The sequence below is a fragment of the Schistocerca gregaria genome, chromosome 1 (genome assembly GCF_023897955.1).
Source record: "Schistocerca gregaria isolate iqSchGreg1 chromosome 1, iqSchGreg1.2, whole genome shotgun sequence".
Taxonomy (NCBI): domain Eukaryota; kingdom Metazoa; phylum Arthropoda; class Insecta; order Orthoptera; family Acrididae; genus Schistocerca; species Schistocerca gregaria.
In genome coordinates, this window is record NC_064920.1 from 149,528,816 (window position 1) to 149,549,284 (window position 20,469).

At 38.3% G+C, this 20,469-nt stretch overlaps 1 protein-coding gene across 1 annotated transcript; it reads right to left on the minus strand.

Moving 5' to 3' along the window:
- Positions 1-991: 991 nt before the first annotated feature.
- On the minus strand, positions 992-15,938 carry LOC126334993 (interleukin enhancer-binding factor 2 homolog). The gene is made up of 8 exons (XM_049997811.1): positions 15,419-15,938; positions 15,024-15,206; positions 14,056-14,353; positions 13,631-13,793; positions 9,917-10,037; positions 7,925-8,036; positions 1,401-1,553; positions 992-1,321 (listed from the first exon to the last, which is right to left on the minus strand). The coding sequence occupies exons 2-8, from the start codon at positions 15,189-15,191 to the stop codon at positions 1,170-1,172; spliced, it is 1,167 nt and encodes a 388-aa protein (XP_049853768.1). The 5' UTR covers positions 15,192-15,206; positions 15,419-15,938; the 3' UTR covers positions 992-1,169.
- Positions 15,939-20,469: the final 4,531 nt, after the last annotated feature.

Sequence of the window (20,469 nt, forward strand, 5' to 3'; positions counted from 1 at the left end):
TACTCAGTGTAGTGGCTGATGAGAGTAACTAGGTTTGTTTGAATAAAGGTATTGTGACCAATCGCAACTGATTCCAAACTGTGTTCATTCCACGCGCGCAGTTTTATGATATATGATTGTGGTGACGTCTTAGTCAAACCATATTAAGTGTGTTTCAGCATTTGGTCACTTGTGGCACTGGCTGATACTATCACTCACGCTGCATTGTTCAAATATTTTTGGTTTAAATGCAACACCAATTACATATTTTTCATGCTGAGCAAAATGTGTTTCAAAAATTTATTCTTATTGTCACGTGCAGTATTTATGTATGTATTTTTTGTGGTATTACACAAATGAACAGAATGTGTGTGTGTGCGCGCCCATGTTTCTACATGCACAGTAGAGGCACAGTACCTGATAATTTCAAGAAGACAACTACAATGTAAGAGATGCATAAAAACACGCAATTAGTGCAATGTTTCATTAATTAAATAATCAATGACAGCTGCAGGCTTTCCAGAAACATTAATTATGACATACAAAATTTGAATCAAATGTTTTCAAATGTTTCTACTTCCCCGACAGTATCAATTCCAGTTACATCAGCAGTTTTAGTTAGATGATAAATCTTTACTAGGCAATAAACAAGTCACTGAAGAGTATTTTATGGCTTTTATGTACACATACCTAAAGCACAAAAATCCAAGGGGTATTCTATGTGTAGCATTTACAGCTTAAAATGTTTTTGGAAAGTGTAATTTGTTGTTGCACTCTATTTGTATTCTGGAAATAAATGCAAAACAGAACACTAACCTGTAGTAGTTCATATTATTCCATCCAGAGAACTTATAAAGGAAAATACTGTCCTGGATACCTAATATAATTATTAGGAGCACTGTTGTCCATTACCCATATTACAGCACTCTGTCGTCAGTTAACAGCTCAGTCCAATAATCATACATAGAGAGTTACTTAATAGAGGAAAGGGTGTAAGTATAGAATACACATGTTTAGGTTTCATTGTTTATGAGTATAATGTACACACATCACAGTGAAAAGTCATGAAACATCACACAAACATCAACTGTAACAGCTTGATGGAATGGTCCTGAAAGTTAATATTAAAACAAATATAATAAAAAATCTTTAAACAATGCACACACACAGGGATTTAAATAAGGCCTGCATTAATTTTCTGCAGTTTCCATAGCTTCATCACCACCACCATCAGCTTCCATATCATCTTCTTCACCTTCTTTCTTTTCCAGTGGTTTTTCATATGCCTTGTCCAATGGAGACACCACCACACCATCCCAGACAGACATGTCAGTTGCAATGCCTGGATAAAATGAATTTTTATTTAGCAATTTGTGACAACATCATGAATGCTAATACTTTGGTTTAATATGGATTCATACCTGCACTGCCCTCTAGACCCAATATGCGCTTGTAACCTCCGTGTGCTAACACACGCAGTAATGTCTGTGCAGTAAGACACACCATATCTTGCTGCTCTAAAGTCATTGCTGTGTGAACCCGTATGTTACCTCCTTCACATGGATCTGAAATGCCTAAAAACAATATTTTAATAATTAGATATCTTCGGAAACACCTACATGGTTTGAGCATCGTATTTGTTGGCATAGTAATACTAAAAGCAAAAATCTAACAAGCAATGCAAAGAATTGTCATTTGAGTAAGACATGGTAACACCGTCTACATTTTTATTTTAGTACATGTGATTGTATTGTATTATATTATCTGTAAGTCAGGAAGTGTAAATCCTAATAGTTAAGTGCGAAACACAAAAACGATACTGCCATTTTTCCTGTGTCACAGTTGCTATCTTAGACTGTAGACTTGTTTGTTGCAGCCTCCTGCATGTCTAGCTGGTGCTTTTTCCACATTTACATAACCACTGCACCCTACATCTGTTTGTACCTGCTTACTATATGCAAGTCTTTGTCTACCTCTACAGTATTTATTCCCACATTTACTCCCTTACTAAATTACCTGTTCCTTGACAGCTTGCACACAATAAGATACCCATCCACAGGAACACATTTTTGCCCCGACAGCTGGGTGAGTCCACCCTGTTCTGAAAGGGCAGTGGCCTGGGCTGCCTGTTACGTGGCGATCTGTGCACTGTGTGCACTCTTGTGGCAATCTCTGTACTAAATTACATAGCATAGCAGCAGTCTTTACATTCCATAGGTACAAGGAAAGCTCTTAATGACATATGTCTGATTACACACAATGTCATTCGATTTGTGTTTGAAGAGGCAAACAAGGGAACAAAATTTCATTTAAAGTCAGCATTTGAGTGGATTGCAGGAACCACTAGCTATTCCAACTGCACAATGAAGATGATGAAGGGGAGGGGGGCATAGCTTCAAGTACTTTCAAAGGCACCAGTTCAGGAAAGATGTGGAAGAAGGAGAATAAAATTTTAGTTGTAGTAACTGCCAGATTGGTTGGTAGACAGCTACCAATTTTTCACAAGATGCCTTTATTTTACACTGTCAATTTAGTGGGTGGCAATCTACACTACATATTGTGTGTTTTGTTTCATGTGATGATGTGTTTGATCATATTTTCTGCTTTGATACTCTGACTTTTCCAGTGAACCAGTAAGAAACTATATTAGACTATGTACCTCTTTATCTATCACTTTAGGTATTACACTAAACTTAAGCATTCTTCTGCAGAACGACATTTCATTTTATGTTGAGGCTACACTGCAAAAACTTACTTTCAGAAGAGATTTTTTTAACACTAGGATCTGACAGTATAAAGCGACTGGCTTTCGATTAGCACAGAAAATAACTTAGATAAAATCAAACGCAAAAGTCTGCATTGTATAAGCGTTGTCGGAAAGTGGGATCATTTATGACTGGCAAAATTTTGCTGAGAAAGGTAGGTTCAATTGCTGTTATCAGTTCACAATCTAGAGGCATTACCAAATGATGGTTTTGTTAACTGCAAACACACATTAACATGTAAATAATAAATAATTGGTATTAGAAAATTTTTGAATAATTAATACTCCCCCTCTCACTCTGCTTAAGCTCAATTTTTTTTATAGATCTATACAGTTAGATTATGAATTACTCAGCTACGTAAGTAATGAGTGTAGATAACTGATGTAACAATCTTAGAAGACTACAATGTGATTAGTTAACAGCATTGTATAGATACTTAGTGACGGTGTAAGAATTATAGATTCAAAATATTTGCAGTGAGAAGTTGAGTACGCAGAGTTCAACAGTAACCAATAAAAACTGAACAACTCCTACAACAATGCTCTATGCACCTGGCGACTCAGTGGGCGAGTCTCAGAGTGCAGTCCAGAAAACCACATGTTCAATATTGCTTCAGTTCTGTGTGCTTTTTTCTTGCCTTGCCATTTTTTCCACCCTGAACAATGTTTCTTAATATGTAAAATTTGACTATAGGACTCAGTAAAACTAAATCACTTAACAGTTATTGCAGCATTTTACTTTAACAACGTAAGACATCAGTGCACCAGATAGGAAGTCTAAAATGGATGACAATATTTGTTAGGAGAAGGAATTCCAGTTCTAAGAGAAAAAACAACGCTAACCGTCATAATGCAACATGGATGGCATTTAGTAACAATGTTATTTACAGAAAACATTTAAAAAATTAGAATAAATTTACAAAATGTCTGTTCGAAATCTGGATTTTTCATTTATTTTAGTTCCAGTTCTTTAATTTCTTTTCCTTCTTTCCGTGTTACTTTCTTATTTTATATTCCAAAGCAATAATTTACCTTTATTCTACACTATTATTCAAGGCATTATCTCCTGTTGTGAAACTGGTACTTCTCATTGAGAACATTTTCTATTCTTTTTATTTTTTGGACAAAATTCTGACACTAGATTCTGTAACAGAATCCTTACCTGTGTGTCAGGGGTTGTTTTTAGTTATAATTATCCTAAGCTTTGCTGTCAGTTAATTGACACTACCATTCTTACCAACTTTAGGTAAACACTATGTTCGAAACTTCCTGGCAGATGAAAACTGTGTGCCGGACCGAGACAAACTCGGGACCTTCACCTTTCATAGCCAAGTGCTCTATCGACTGAGCTACCCATGCAAGACTCTTGAGGCATCCAGCTTTGCTTCACCAGTACCTCGTCTCCTACCTTAAGAACTTCACACAAGCCCTCCTACAAAACATGTAGAATTAGCACTCCTGGAAGAAAGGACATGGCTTAGCTGCAGTCTGGGGAATGTTTCCAGAATGAAATTTTCACTCTGCCAGGAAGTTTCATATCAGTGCACACTCCACTGCAGAATCTTTTTGAAGGGTGGGGGACTTTTCACCATAGGACCTTTCTCTACTTACTTTCCTTGATCTTTATACTGCGGCACCTTTGGTAATGAATACTGTGTATCTTCTAAGTAAAATTAATATCTGCTAGCAAAGCACAATAATAATGCCAATCACCAATTTTAGCAACATTGCCAAGCGTGTTTCCTGCTAGTGTAGATGAGTACCGAACCTGTTCAGTGGATTCAAGTCTAGTGTTATACAATGGAGCAGAGTCCCGCAAAGTTCAATTTCTGAAATACCATCAACAGTGACCTCCCAGTTTCAAACCTCGCATTTAAGAAATCATTCATGCAGGAATGATTATACAAACATACCACTGTTTCACATCGCACATCCCCTAGTATGGAGGAAACAGTAATAGGCATCCTTGGTGTAGAGAAACAACTGAGTTAAAAACAAAGCGATTAGCTCCAGATCGAATCCCAGTCCAGTTTCATAGTGAGTACTCTACAACACTGGCTCCTTACTTAGCTTTCATTTATCACAGATCTCTCACCCAGCACAAAGTTGTGAGCCTGGGAAAAAGTGCAGGTGAGTCATACACTTGGAAAATGAAAAATGGTTCCGTACGACCATCAACCAATACCTTTAACATTAGTCTGCTGCCAAGTTCTTGAACATATTCTCATTTCAAATATAAACAATTTTTCAGAGACTTGAGAGATTCTGTCCACAAATCAGCACAGATTTAGAAAGCATTGCTTGTGCAGAACTCAATTTGCCCTTTTCTCACACAGTATCCTGTAAACCATGGATCAAGGGCAACAAACTGACTACTCCTTCCTGGATTTTCACAAAGCATGTGATGTGGTTGACTTAAAGGTCTAAGCATACAGAACAGGTTCCAGATACCCAAGTAGTTCAAAGCAATAGAACAATATGTTTGTCTAGATGCTGGGTGTTCATTGGAAACAAGGGTATTATCAGGAGTACCCCAGTGAAGTGTGATAGGAACACACTTATTGTCAACATACATAAATGATCTGACAGACTGAGCAGCACTCTGCACCTACTGATAACACTGTGGTATACGGGAAGGTGTTGTCAACTGACTGTAAGATGACTGATGCAATTTTTTGTGACTACTGACAGCTTGTTTTAAATGTACAAACACTGAAGTTACTACAAGTGAGTAGACAAAACAACTCTGCAAATTTTGAATACAGCATTAGCAGTGTATCGGTTCAATCACATTGTTTCAATATCTAGGTGTAACTATTCAAGGCATATAACTGATAAAGACAGGAGGAGGGAAGGCAGACTTCGGTTTATTCAGAGAATTTTACGAAAGCATGGACTGTCTGTAAAGAACATCATGTTTAGAACATGAGTTCAACCCCTGTTTGAGTCCTGGAGTGTTTTGGATCCCACCAGGTTGAATTCAAGCAAGATATTGAAGCAATTCAAAAAATGGGTTGCTAGATTTGTTACAGTTAGGTTTGATCAACAAGTGATTATTACAGAGATGCTTCGTGAGCTTAAGTGCCAATACCTGGAGTGAAGACCTTTTTTGCGGGACACAGAACAATTCTATTGCCGCCAACATATATTTCATTTACGCACCATGAAACAATGACCAGAGAAATTAGGGCTCATACTGAGGCCTGTAAGTCATTTTTCCTTTTTCTATTTGGGAATGGAACAAGAAAGGAAATGACTAATAATGGTACAGGGTACCTCCACCACACATACGAAGGCTTGTGGAGTATCTCTGACTGTATTCCTCTTGTAGGTGCTTCTATTTACATCTTTGGAAGCAAGTCAAACTAGGACTCAGGAGAGCCAATGAATTGTCATTGCAGTCTCTATGAAATGTGGAAAGAGAAGCCAACAGAGATTGTCACTAGAGTATAACATGGTCATCTCACTGCAAACTACCCTGGATCAGTAATTTAAAAATTAAATCTAACAACTCTACTGCAGGAGTGAATTGTTGGAAGGCACAGAAACTAGACTGAGAACTTTGCCAGCTTTCCAACAAATCTTTTTGTCAGAGTTATAGCATACACATACAAAGTAACACTTGCACAGCTACACTGTCCTGACTTACTAGATTGTGCCAGGCCAACAGCTCAACTGAGGCAAGCAGCTGTGCTGGATGGAATGGGGAAAATAGCAATCAGATGGGAGGGTTGTAGAAGGTTGAAAGACAGCTGAGTAGGAGATGCTGCGGATGCACCGGCATGTGCTAGTAATGAGTTCATTCTAGCCACAAGCAGTTGTGCACAGTTAGGTGCAGTACTGAATAGAAGAGAATGTGAGCAAAAATGGGTAACTATGCCAACAGGATGAGTTACTATTGGTCCTGGAGCAGCACTGGAGATCGATGTGGGGGAGTTGTTGGTGGAGAAAGAGGGCGAAAGAATGAGACAATATTTAATTTCAAAGACAACTTCCATCTACATTCAGGGGAGAGAAAAAACTGTGTGTGTGTGTGTGTGTGTGTGTGTGTGTGTGTGTGTGTGTGTGTGTGTGTGTGTGTGTGATGAGATCTAGCATCCTGTGCCTAGCAGTTTGACTGTGACCATTAATTTTGGTTGACAGCTGGTTGCATAAAATTCTGTGAAGAAATTACAGAAGGTATGGTTATGATATGACTGTTTTAACCGATAGTCTCGCCTCGGACAGGGTAAGCCTGTGAGAAGCCTTGAGGAGGCGATGCTGTGTTGGTGTACTGCACAGGGTCTTACAACTGGGAATTCCACAGCACGACAATCAATACAGTCCTTTGAAACAGTTATTCCTACCAGTGATACCATGTTTAAGTAGGTAGTGATTAAAAAACTTAAAGGAAAACCATAACAGTTTGCTACCACCACCACTTGCCTAGTGCCTCAGTTCCGAGCAGCAGCCTCCACATAGCACTCACAAATTCAGACCACCACCTGCTTCTTCCCACCTCCACCTGTACGTCGTGGAATTCTGCTGGTAGTATTGCCATTTGGCTGAGAGCACTGTCAACTGTGGACTACTTTAGTGCCTGCAGCCAGCTCTGTACAGCTCCTGCCACTGCAGTAGAGGGTAAAGTTATACTACTTATGTTGTGAGGACAGTATTCCGACTTTGCAATATATTGATGGAGGACTAAGATGATATCAAATGTCTACTAAATTAAATTCCATCATGGCAGAAGTATCAGATTGCCAAAACATTTTTAAAATATTGCTGTATCATATTCGGTTGTATCTTATTGTGTCACTACATTTTGTTCCAGTGTCATCCTGTAAGTTCAAGTTTATAGTTATAGTATGCAATCTGGCAGATTTACAGAACTAGTGTAGTAAATCCACTTTTCTACTACCGTGGATGTTTGGGCTGAACTTACATTATAGTATCCCAACAGATAATATCCAACTTTAGCACCAGACAGTTATTTAATCTGTTGCTCACTGTCAATATTTAAATTATGTTGTACGTGTCACAAAGAAGTTCAACACAACAACACACAACTCATGATCAGAGGCATAGATCCTCATAACAACATGGAAACAATCAAAATAGGAGAGGGTGCTGAAGTATTACGTACGCATATTACCTAATATTTATACACAAAATAAAGCTTTAAATTATGTAGAACAATACCTGCTGATCCTGGGAGAAACAAACCAGCTGCAAGCAACTGCAGAACCCTGCGATATGCCTGATTGATTGGCAATGCCTGGCGACTGGGATTATTCATGATTGAACTATGTGCCTGTGAAAGAAAAATATTTTTAATCTGAATTGCATTTCATTTTATATAAAACACACAAAGAAAATGGTACGACATACTGGTTGATCAGCGGGCATAAATTTAGTAAATATATGAAAAACATTAGTTATTGTTCAGTTGTCATAACCTAAAGTTCTATGTAAAATTTCATTTACTGATCTTGTTTCTTTTTCTTGAGATGCTGAAGAACACAAAGCATGGTTATGAACATTTGTTATGCATCAACAAAGAAATTAGTCATTTGCACAATCTGCTAACTGAATTAGCCTCACTTAGCATTTAACTTGTTAAAAAATTTCAACAAAATTAAGATCTATCTGAAAATAAATAAGCACTGTAAGTGTTAATTAGAATGTGCCATCCATTGTGCCATAATGGACTGATGAAGCAAGCTCAACCGGAATATTGGAACTGTGTATGTTGTCTAGATACAGTCCCAAGTTTGCTGCATGTGATGTGTGGCTTAGAACAAAGTAAGTCAACAAAGAAAACTGCACAACTAGCAATCAGGCTAGAGACTTCTCATTTAATGTTGTCTTGGGAAGTCACTATAGTTGAAATATACTATGCAAATTAAAGTACCTGGACACGCCCAAAAACATACATTTTCCATATGAGGTGCATTGTGCTGCCGCCTACTGCCAGGTACTCCATATCAGCGACCTCAGCTAGAGAGCAGAATGAGGCGCACCAAAGAACTCATGGACTTCAAACATGGTTAGGTGATTGGCTGTAACTTGTGTCATACGTCTGTACATGAGATTTCCACACTCCTAAAACACCCCTAGGTCTACTGTTTCCAATGTGTTAGTGAAGTGGAAATGTAAAGGGACACATACAGCACAAAAGCATACAGGCTGCCCTTGTCTGTTGGCTGACAGACTACCGACAGTCAGAGTGTCAATCTGTAACAGGCAGAGATCTCTCCAGACCATCGCACAGGAATTCCAAACTGTATCAGGACCCACTGCAAGTACTATGACAGTTAGGCAGGAGGTAGGAAAACTGATTTCATGCTATCTGCTCATATGTCACACATCACCACGGTGAATGTCTAACGACGCCTTGCTTGGTGTAAGGAGCGTAAACATTGGATATCGAACAGTGGAAAAACGTTGTGTGGAGTGTAATAATAATTATACATGTAGATGTGATACCACTTTCCATAAGAAGGTATCAATAGTGCCATCACTGTTGCTGCTAAAGGCTGTCCAGCACCAGAATGTACCTTAAATGAGGAACTGTATCTTTTACTCTCATCACGCAGCATCCATATGAGTATGCCGTACTACTTAATTTTTGACAGATTGCTAACTCTAAAATTTAACCGTCCTTAAACATTTCGGAATAATAATCAGTTATGAATTCCACTTTGAAAAGCTGTGATCAGGTGTAATAAATAACGGCAGAGCAACTTGCTATCTTGTCCAAATTTTACACTACCACAGACTACACTATTGACTATCAGATTAAATCCTTGTAGATGTGACGTTTTTATATTTGAGCCCTTTTACACATCCTTTATGATTTTCTTTATCACCAATGAAGACACTCAAAGCTGCACATTACAGTTGTGCTTTCTGGGTGCTCATTACTAATAGGCCTAAATGCAATGATTATGGAACATACTGCATGTCAGCTGACATGTAAGACCTTACACTGTCATGCATGAAGTCCTACCATCTTCACACGTACATACTTAATTTATAAATCTAATTTCAAAGCTGAGAAATGCTGATTTTGATATGTTTCTACAGAATAGATGACAACCCAACAAATATTTTGTGCACATTTATCAACTGTTTTTTAAAATTCCAATTATCCATTAAAATCAAGTACAATAAAAATGCCTGTCAACTTACCAGCAAGTCTAGCATCCACGGAGAAAGAGGTTCAAAACCTTCAAATCTGTTTCTTAGATCTCTCAACAGGCGTATAAGAACTTTTATTGATGAATGATGGGCATTTTCTTCAAACCAACGGCTGAAAAGTTGATAAGTTATCAAAATCATGTGGCAGATACTTCCCCATCAAATGTATTATGAATCCGCAACCTACGACTAAATTAGTAATTTAAATTTTTTTTATAGTGACCATGCATGCCACAGATAACTGTTCAAAGCAGAGAAGTTTCACAACCGAGCACAAGAAATCTGTGGTGTAAATATTGTGGAACTATAAATGAATCCCCAGAAATAACAACAAGTAATTAAGATGAAATAAATCTCAGGTGAACAGCCTGGTATGAGCGTGCATGCCCTATGCACACACATATCAGGCTGTTCACCCGAGACTTATTTCGTCAAAATACGCCTGGAGAAATTGAAGAATCACAACAAGTAATTAGTATACCATTTATTTTGAAAATTATCTCCAATGCAAAATCAATTTTAACATGTCCACAGCGCCACACTCCAATATAAATGCCCAACTACGTGCCAGCTAAAGTTTACAGCCTAAATAATGCCTCTTTACCATGATAATTCACCAGCCTGTCAAACTAAACAGCATGACATGTTACCAACAGATCATTTTCTTTGAAACAAGGATAACTGGTTACAGTTATCTGTTAGCCAATAAGCTAGAAACATTTAACATCTTATTTGATGACAGTGGGTACCAAAATTGTTTCCCAGTATGCAGTAACAAATACAGATTTTGCAGCAGTAGAACTAGTGTGCCAATCAAGTTCTCAATCATGCATGTGTGTGCGTGTATTACCCATTGTACCATACATTTCATATGTTTTTCACAATTTATTCACTGGTCAATTTGAGTGCTGCATACCTCTTATTTGCTTTGAACGGTGACAAGCCTCATTTCTTTGTGTGTGACACTGTACAGATACTTGAGTCGACCCAAGCGTCCTATCCCACCTGTTTGCTTTAACCTTTGACGTAAGGCTGTTGTGGTATGTGACGTCACGACGCCACGGAATATAGTTTGTGAGAGTTGCGTGTTTGTAGGTGTCGTCTTGATGCGATCGGTGGTGCATTAGGTGATGTTTTTGGTTTCGTTTGCAAGTGTGACGTGTGTGAATTTTGGTAAATTGCTTTATTTATGTCTTTGGTAGGTATGGATATGACTGACAGGGTCAACAGTTTTCAGTTGTTGGCTATGACGGGGGGACAGTGTGTTGTCTCTAATAAAATTTCTTCAACTATTCAGATTTTAGGATGAAGTCCTGAAGTGTTTAGTTGGTCGTGAAGAAATGAAGCTTAACGTTCCAGTGTCTCGGACCATGGACGGTTGTATGTGGAGATGTCTTAAGGATAACAGGTCAAGAGAAGGGTTCAACTCTAATGTGTGGCTGTGAATGTTGGTATCGGTAGATGTTTTTGAGCTATATAGGGCAAGGGAAGTGTTAGGTCCTAATTTATGGGATCGGGAGCTGCTGTTGAGCTACATACGTCAAGGGAAGTGTCCGATTCCAGATGATAATGTGTTTAGTGGTATTTGAGAGTTTTGTGATCTCAGTTTTGCATGGAGGTGGGTGTCTAAATTTGTTCATATTTAGTTTGTCCCCGCCCCAAAACCCCCTATTTCCCGCACTTGTCCCGCTAGTGTCATTAGGCCTTTTTGTGGAATGTGTGTGTGTGTGTGTGTGTGTGTGTGTGTGTGTGTGTGTGTGTGTGTGTGTGTGTGTGTGTGTGTGTTTAGAAGAAAAAAATGTGAATTATATTTGCAATTTACAGGAATTTTGAATTTTAGGTCAATAATTTTCTTCTTGAAATTTTTTACCCTGCGCACTATTTCCTTTTAGTGCTCAAATATCATCTAGTGCCTTATAGTTGTGTAACATATTTATCCTTTTATTGCTTTGCTATACTCCTATTCTTAGATAATAGATCTATGGTCTAAGCCTTGTTTCATTTGTTGGTTACACTGGTTCACACTCTTGCTATGTGATTTTTGCAAGAGGGATCCATAATTAAGATTTAATGGTCTTACATTGTGGTGTGAAATTAAAGGCAGTAATAAGATTAATGGAGGTCTTCTCAGAACATTCTTCCAATAGGTGTATGTGGTGATGCCCCCACGATGATGTGTGGCACAGATCATCACTGGAAATGTCAACATTGTTCTTGTGTTATAGGTCTGTTGATATACTATTTGAAACACTAGTCCTTTATCAGACATGACAAGCATCAAGCTGGTGGTACTGAACAGACAGCAACTGATTAATTTTCTTTCTGTAGAGAATTTGTGCTTTAGTCACTAAATAAAGGGGATCATTAGAGGGGTAGGGATGCGGTTTGGGGTTACAGTGAAAGCTGACAAGCTCTTTTGATAAGAGTGAAGAAGTACATGTTGGTCTTTGGGGCTATTATTTCAGGTGGAGACTGATGCTAAAAATCTCAGCAGGTACATGTGTTTTAGATTCACTAAGAGGAATATGTATCTAAATGATTTACTGTCACACGACTTCAGTTCATACAAGGGGTTGTGCAATAGGGGCCATAATCACCTCATTGTGAACCTTAATACTGGATTTGAAGATTGGGGACTGCAAAGCATACTATTGAGGGAAACTGGAGGGGAGTGGGAGTTCCTGTCAGACCTGTTGTTGAAAAGGACAAAAGGCATTCTTCTGTCTTGCATGCTCTTGTTGAGCCCTGTTAGGAGAACCGTTTTACAGCATTATTGTCATTTGTCATTATTGGCAACAAATATAGGCCCCTGCTCCTAAGCTGAGTGGGAGTGGCTGGCAGTGTATTCTCTTCCTTTATGGGCAGGGAGGGTGAGGTTGGCATTCAAGTTCTTTCACGTATGTCATTTGTTTTTTAAATGAGGTATGTGTTATTGTCTCAGTTTTCTAAATTGTTTCTTGAATTGAGTTAAGCCTATTTTATTACTGTACACTATTTTTTATTCATAAGTTTTTTTCTTTTCATGAGTCTCCATCTCTAATATTAAATTTGGTGCCTGGATATTTTGTGTGGTTATTGTTTTTGTTGTGTAAGCTATCACCCATCGGTATCTGCATCTTCAGTTGAGACACACAGGTTAACCAATGTTGCTGAAACCACCACCTATAGGACGTGATTTTTGCTGTGTGTATTGCCACCATATTTTGTCATTTTGTACTGCTGTCTGATACCAAATTTGCATATAACTGTGTCTTAAGTTCAACTATTATGAATTTGTGTTTTTTATTTGGTGTTTCCACACAAGTGTAATATGAGGTGGTGTTGGCTGTCATTATCATTTCTTGTAAAGAACAGTGACCACTGAGCCATTAAAGATAAACTTTGAGGTTTTCAGAGGCAGTCAGTTTATGAAATGAATGAACATCATGAATACTACAAAGTTCAGAACATCAAATCTTCAGACTTCAATGACAGCACACTCAATCCCTAATAACGTAAAGTTAACTATCCCTAACAATAAGTAACAAGCTTCAACTAATTCATGCCTTCTACAGCAAACAAGCAATGTCAGGAGCATTCTTCCGATAATGCCTCTTAAAAGTAGAACAGAGCAGATTGAGGCTTTTAGAAACAGATTACTCAGTTTATTAGTACATCTACACGTTTTCGAAGAGTGAATACTATGAACATGGGAAACATTCTCACCTGTGTCTGATTGCTGCTAAATGACTCTGCAAAATTTTCTGGTCTAAATGCAGTTCAGGGTCTAGTTTCCGAAGATTGTGATGGACAGTGGTCATTAAAACCCTCACAGTTGCTTCCGAGCTACTGATCTCGAAGCCACGGTCATTTGTTAACATAGAGAGAACTGAAATGAACATTTTTAACAAACTTTAACATTTGTCACACACACAAAACACTTTATATATTACAAAACACTTTATATATTATGTAAAACCTCTTTCCCCACTGTTTCTGCCAAAATATATTTTCTGAGTACTACATAAGTATTCCCACAGAATAAGCCATTTCACATATTGCAAAATTCCAATAACCAAAACATTGCCAATTTAATACTACTACTGTAAAGACAACGCGACATATTTTCATGGAATGATTGAGTTACTCACTCTCTTGTGGATCTTGAGCTTTCAAATCTTCTTGCACCTTAACACCAAGTGCATCAACAGCTTCTCTTGTTGGCAAGGTTTTCAGTATGACAACAATGTCTGCCACATTATGTCCAGTCATCATAGTTCCCTTTTTAAAAGATCCAACTTGTCTAACTTCTTCCAACTGACAGGCATCAAAGCCACCTGGAGCAACAACCAAGTTGTCCATTACTGTCTGTATCTTTGTCACAAGATTTAGTACAGAAGTCTGCTCTTGAGGTGATGGTGACAGATCTGTATTTCTCTTCAGAAGTGCCTACAAAGAAAATCAAAGTTTTTTTTTTTCTCGCAAGAATGCAGCATAACAGTACAATATGATGAGAAAAACAAGCAATAATGATCTTAATTTTGTCAGCCTAATACAACTGCTACAAACAATAGTCCTAAAGCACTAACTACCTACAAATTTATCCTTTTTAAAAACAAGAAGGAACTATCAGCACTAGAAGGCAAATTTCAGGTAGACTAAGTAGTAATGGTTCTTGTATAGAGGAACATGAGCATACACCAAAACAATTACCCATGTGATCTGTATAACCTATTAATAAAAAACGATCTGCAGATGTGAAATGCATAAAAAAAGTATAGTGAAATAATGTTATAGAACTCCACAGTTATTCTTGTGTAAACAATTATGCACTCGTCTGTTACCAGCAGCCGAATATACCATGCCACAAAACCGTGGAACTGTCGGACTAGAAGTCATTGTACGGAAATACTTCTAGTAAACAAGAGGCTCCTAATAAATACATAAAAAAAACACGTAGTTAAAAAAACTGCTTTACAAGACCGCTAAGGTAAAACGTACAGATGGCCAGATTTACAGACATACGCACCAGGAAAACATACTATTTCTATGTACTCAAACTATAGATATTAGCCTATTTCATTATTAATTAAGGTTAAATGTAACAAGAAAGTTTTACCTGCGTGAATGCAGTCTCATCAGGCAATGGCTTTACACGAGGAAACGCAGATTCACACAAAGTAAGATCGAAAGGGTGACGAGGGACAAAAGGCTTAACTTTGAATGGCCCTGGTCTGCCCATTCCTCTTCCCATTCCACCTCGACCTCTTCCTCTTACCATCTTCATCTTGTTACTGTTGTGCTGCAATTAAACATATAAACTTTTAAACTTCACCCCGGCTGTAGCTTAAACAAAGCTTTCTCTTAATCAGTTATTCAGCCAAGAACGAGACAACACGCCGCGGGATTTCTTTAACATAGTAGAAGCAACATCTCCTAAATACAAACTATTGAAATAACGTGAGAAACTTGTTTCACAAGCATTCAGATGCCCTTATTAAAAAACATACTTACGTTACAACTCGTTCAATACAATCACTACTCCGCGTCTTCTACAACAACAGCACAAAACCAGACGCCGGATCCAAAGACCGCAAACTATCCATCAACCTCAGATGACATTTGTGAGACATTACCAAAGATATCACTATCATTAGCTAAACTATAGTGAATCAACGGAGAAAGAGAAAATTGATGCCTCCTGCATTGGTAATGTTATACACGGTTGAATTCCCAAAGGCGTTTGTAGAACATAAAAATTTTACATTAGCATCTTCGCAAGCGATATGTACTTTAAGTTTGGTCCAACATATTCCACTAGCGTAAGGCTGATCAGCTTGACGGAACGGGACGTAGCGAAACGTAATAAACAAAACATTACACAGGATTTCAAATGGTCTGATTTACACAGGCGGTCAATGCGTGGAACGGAACGGGGCGGACTGGAACGTTAAGATAAGGTCAAGGTACTCGGAATTAGCACTGTGACGTTGACACTGGTGGCGAGAAGATGGGGTCAATTCTAGTATTCGATTCCACCAGTCGACTTTCGCCAATTATGTAATGTATGACGTTGTTTTGTTTGTACTGCAAATTACGTACGTTAAATGGTTTAATTATGTAATGTATGACGTTGTTTTGTTTGTACGGCAAATTACGTACGTTAAAAGGTTTCTCTGGATTTCCTTGTTACGCGTATATTAAAAATTCTACATATATTGTTTTGTTTTCATATTGTAATTCGTTTTTGGCATCTTTTGTTGACAAAAGTAGTCGTGATTTATAAGATCTTGATTTCTCACACAACTGATTTTAATTATAGATGAGTCATTTGTATTTACAGTGAAAATTCTCCATGAGAAAACGATTGAGAGTAAGTCAGCTATAAGATTTTTTAAATCATTTGGCGTTACTGCAGAATTTTGCAAGTGCTGTGTTTGTGGAAATTATATGAGTTTGACAAAGGTGGAGCTGCAGAAAAAATAATGTATGGAGATCTATACACAGGGGGACCTGGTTCGAAAGATCGAGGCTGAATTTAGAATTAACTGTCATGTTAACCTACTATTTCTGCTATCACGATTCTTGTAGATCTGTCATGCATGATGCAGGGGTTTTGTGTGGCACTTTATTTAACTTGTTTCATTTTGTAGGGAAATCTGTGAGGAATTTATAGAGTATAGGGGATCATTTGGGGGGGGGGGGGGGGAGTGGTAGTTAGAGTTGAAGTAGGCAAATCACATTTTGGAGAGAGAAAGTATAATGGGGGTATGAGGTTGTTGGGCTTTGGATTTTTGGAGTATAGTTTCTGGAGGGGATCGTGCTGTTGTATTTAGGGTTGTACAAAATCGTACAAAGGAAGTAGTGACATCTTTAATAGAAGAATATGTGGAAGAAGGTTCCATAGTGATGTCAAATGGGTTTGCTTCATACAAGCGCCTGGGTGAAAGGTGTCATCATCATTTGATCATGAATCACAATATTCAGTTTAAAGATTACAAGATGGGGGCATGAACCACTACTATTGAGGGGTATTGGAGGGCCATCAAATCTATTGTCAGGTGGCAAAATAGAAGCATTTCTATGTTGTGAGGCCATTTGGATGATACTGTTGGAGGAAGATTATTCCTAAAGGTTGTTGTGTATTTCTTGCATTTATGAAAATAGTCCGCAAAATGAACAAGACTTGTTTTGTTTGTTAGGCGTTGGTGGATCTGATGCTTTTTCCTTGTTTTACTTTGCGTTTTTTTCTGTTACTGTACTGTGGGTTTGCTACTTTTTTGGTTTCTCTGGGGACAGGCTTTTCTGTCGTTTTAATATTATTTGGTTACAATGGTGGGTGAGGGGAATTGCTGTGTCTTCTACCTGTGTGGGTTTACTTGACTGACTTGTGAATCATTCTTTTTATTATTTTAAAATTTTGCGTCTGGTTGAGGACAGATGGTAGGGAAGAACTGATTGGGTGGTGCCTCTTTTGTGCCAGGCAGTTTGTGTTTCTTATTAATTCTTTGACTAGTTATTCTCGATTTTGTGTATTTCGTTATAGTTTGACATCTTAACATTATTATTTCTTGTTATGTCCTTATTTTGTTCTTCTTGTCGGTCTCGATTCTTCACTCCTTCGGAAGTTCATAAGTTTCTTTTTGTGTAGCCACTTTTATGTTTTCCTCTTCGATGCTTTTGCTATACTTCTCTTAATTTTACTTTAATTCCTGATGTATCAATCAATTTTACTGAATGTTATTTTGAGCTACTGTAGCTGGTGTTACTTATTATAGTTATCGGTTCCAAAGTTTGATTATTTTTGCGTTTTGTTTTTTGATCATGCAGTAATGTAGAGATTTTCATTTTTTGAAAGTCTGGTCATATTCTGTAGTTCACTAACAAGTTCGTTTTCGAAGCAGGTTTCTCATATGTTACCATATTTTTGCTCTTGTAATTGCTCTTTGTACTACCACAAAACAGTAATATTGGAATCAGTAACTAGAAATGACCTGTTATATAGGTTACTTCTAGTTACCGATTCCATCTATTCAATGGTTCATTACTCATATACGTCTGGAAAATACAATACAATATCAGCAATCGTAATTGCTCTCTGAAGTTTCGCAAAAAAGTTAGTAATATTGGAATCAGTAACTATAATTGACCTATATATGAGGTCAATTCTAGTTACTTATTCCAATATTTGTTCATTTTTAATGGATTTACTTTACATCAGTTCCTGATTTGTTTAGGATTTCCAGTTGATGTTTCTCCATATTTTATGTTAGTAACACATATTTGTTATAATTCTCTTTATTTTTCCATTGTTTTGTTCTAATTTAATTTCTCCCCACCCAAAACACCAACTTTCCTACGCTTCTCCCATTTGAATGAATAATCAATAATAAAATTAACATAATTTCGCAATAGGACGATTTCACCATGTGCTATGCTGTATTACAATTTATGGTTCTCTGTGCCCCTCCACTTGCATAAATTATGATAATAATTCTAGTTAGACACAAATTTTTTACACTCCTGTTCTTACTTATTTCGGTTATCTTCAACTCGTTTACATGTATGTGACTTCGTAGGCTTTACCGGCGTAATAAGTCTTGAAAATCTCTTCGGGTTTGCTGCTGGATCCTAAAATCAACTTGACTCGTTATTTCGGCGATCCAACTGGTCGCCATCTTCAGGAGAATGCTGCTTGCTAATGAGTCCCGCTGAGAACTAACGCCTGGCTGCAAAACGACGTCCTATATAGCCCACCGTGCAGTACACGGCGCGTGCGCCGCCCGTCACAGTTGCTGCCCTCCAAGACAGGGAAGGGGCGGCAACGATATATCGCACTCATGGTCGCACCGAAGAACGTTCAATTTTGATGCGGGATAGTACCGGATTCCACGTCCTGCTAAGAGGAAACCCATTGTCTCTATTGATTACATTATCCGCCAACCTAATTTCAATCGCCTCTTTATAAACACTATTCCAAAAACTGGAAATGTTGGCAACTACCACCGTTTCGTCATATTTCATGCCGTGTCCCTCATTTAAACAGTGTTCTGCTACTGCCGATTTTTCCGGCTGTTCCACACCTGTCATGAACTGTGCGAATCGAACGACCAATGTAAGCTTTCCCACACTGACACGGAATTTTGTATACACCGGGTTTCCTAATACCCCAGATCATCTTTTACAGAGCCAAGTAGTGCCCTAATCTTAGAAGGCGGTCGGAACACACTTTTGATGTTAAAATTCCTTAAAATTCGTCCAATCTTAAACGATATACCTCCTGCATAGGATCGCCGAAATATCGAGTCAAGTTGATTTTAGGATCCGGCAGCAAACCCGAAGAGATTTTCAAGACTTATTACGCCGGGAAAGCCTACGAAGTCACATCAAGTACCTCTACAGCGAGGAGATGGTGAAACTTGTACGGAAGTTAGATAAACTTCGGAGGAAGAAAGGAAAGCTGTTGAGTACACTCGCCTTTTTACTGAGATGCAATGACGAAGGTATCATTCCTAATTTCGCCAGATTTGTTCATTTTATTAGTTGTAAGAGAGCGAATAGGATTAAGGAACGTGCAAGCCTAGCACTTATAAGAGAACGCATTCGTTTTACCCGCAGACAGCTGGATATTGTTTCCAAAGATTTATTTTACTTACATTTGAACTTGTCGTCGCAGTTTTCAAGTGATGTTTGGCAGTGGGTTTATGATTCCACATGGGCGATTTCGGATTGGGCTCATAAGAGCGCCGTTACCAGACAATCTTCGAAATTTGAACGGCTTCTTTCTCGTTCTACAGCATCAGAAGGGGATAAACGTCGGCGCGCTGTGGTTAATCTTTCTAACAAGGCGTTGGATGGGCCCACAGTGGCGGTGTTGGAGAAAGGCTTAAATTTTTCGCCCACTCCCAAGAGTCTTCCTGTCACAGAGTTCATATGCTCTGTAGAACAAGCAGTACACAGCCTACCCGAGGACCAAGCAGAAGAAATAAGGCAAGAAGTGTCCCACACATTACGTCGGGCTCGGCCACCGCGGGATAACATCTCTTCCACAGAGAGAGCAGCCATTCGTTCCCTTAGGAATGATGATGAAGTAGTAGTTTTACCAGCTGACAAGGGGAATGCCACGGTTGTAATGACGCGGGATGATTACGTCCTAAAAATGGATTTATTACTCAACGACCCGGCATACAGAAAACTATCTAGTGACCCCACAGAAAGGATTAAACACAAGACACTTTCACTGTTGAAAAAGAGTTCGTTGTCCGACGATTTATGTAAGAAACTTCATCCTGGTGCTGCCGTTCCGCCTAGGTTGTATGGTCTGCCTAAGGTTCATAAAGAAGGGGTTCTTCTACGCCCAATTGTTAGTAATTTGGGTGCACCCACTTATAACCTGGCGAAGTATTTATCATCTGTTCTCCGTCCATATGTTGGCAAGTGTGAACACCATATTTCCAATTCGGTGGATTTTATTAGTCGATTGAAATCTTTGAAGTTGAGTCCTTCAGATCTATTAGTGAGTTTTGATGTGGTATCTCTGTTTACGCAAGTTCCTCTAGAAGAGT

Excerpts from the sequence above, each read along its gene's own strand:
- LOC126334993 (XM_049997811.1), bottom strand. The coding sequence starts at position 15,191 with ATGAAGATGGTAAGAGGAAGAGGTCGAGGTGGAATGGGAAGAGGAATG. Across the intron at positions 14,354-15,023 it reads ATGAGACTGCATTCACGCAG|GCACTTCTGAAGAGAAATAC; the intron begins GTAAAACTTTCT and ends TTTTCTTTGTAG. Across the intron at positions 1,554-7,924 it reads GTTTCTCCCAGGATCAGCAG|GCATTTCAGATCCATGTGAA; the intron begins GTATTGTTCTAC and ends TATTGTTTTTAG.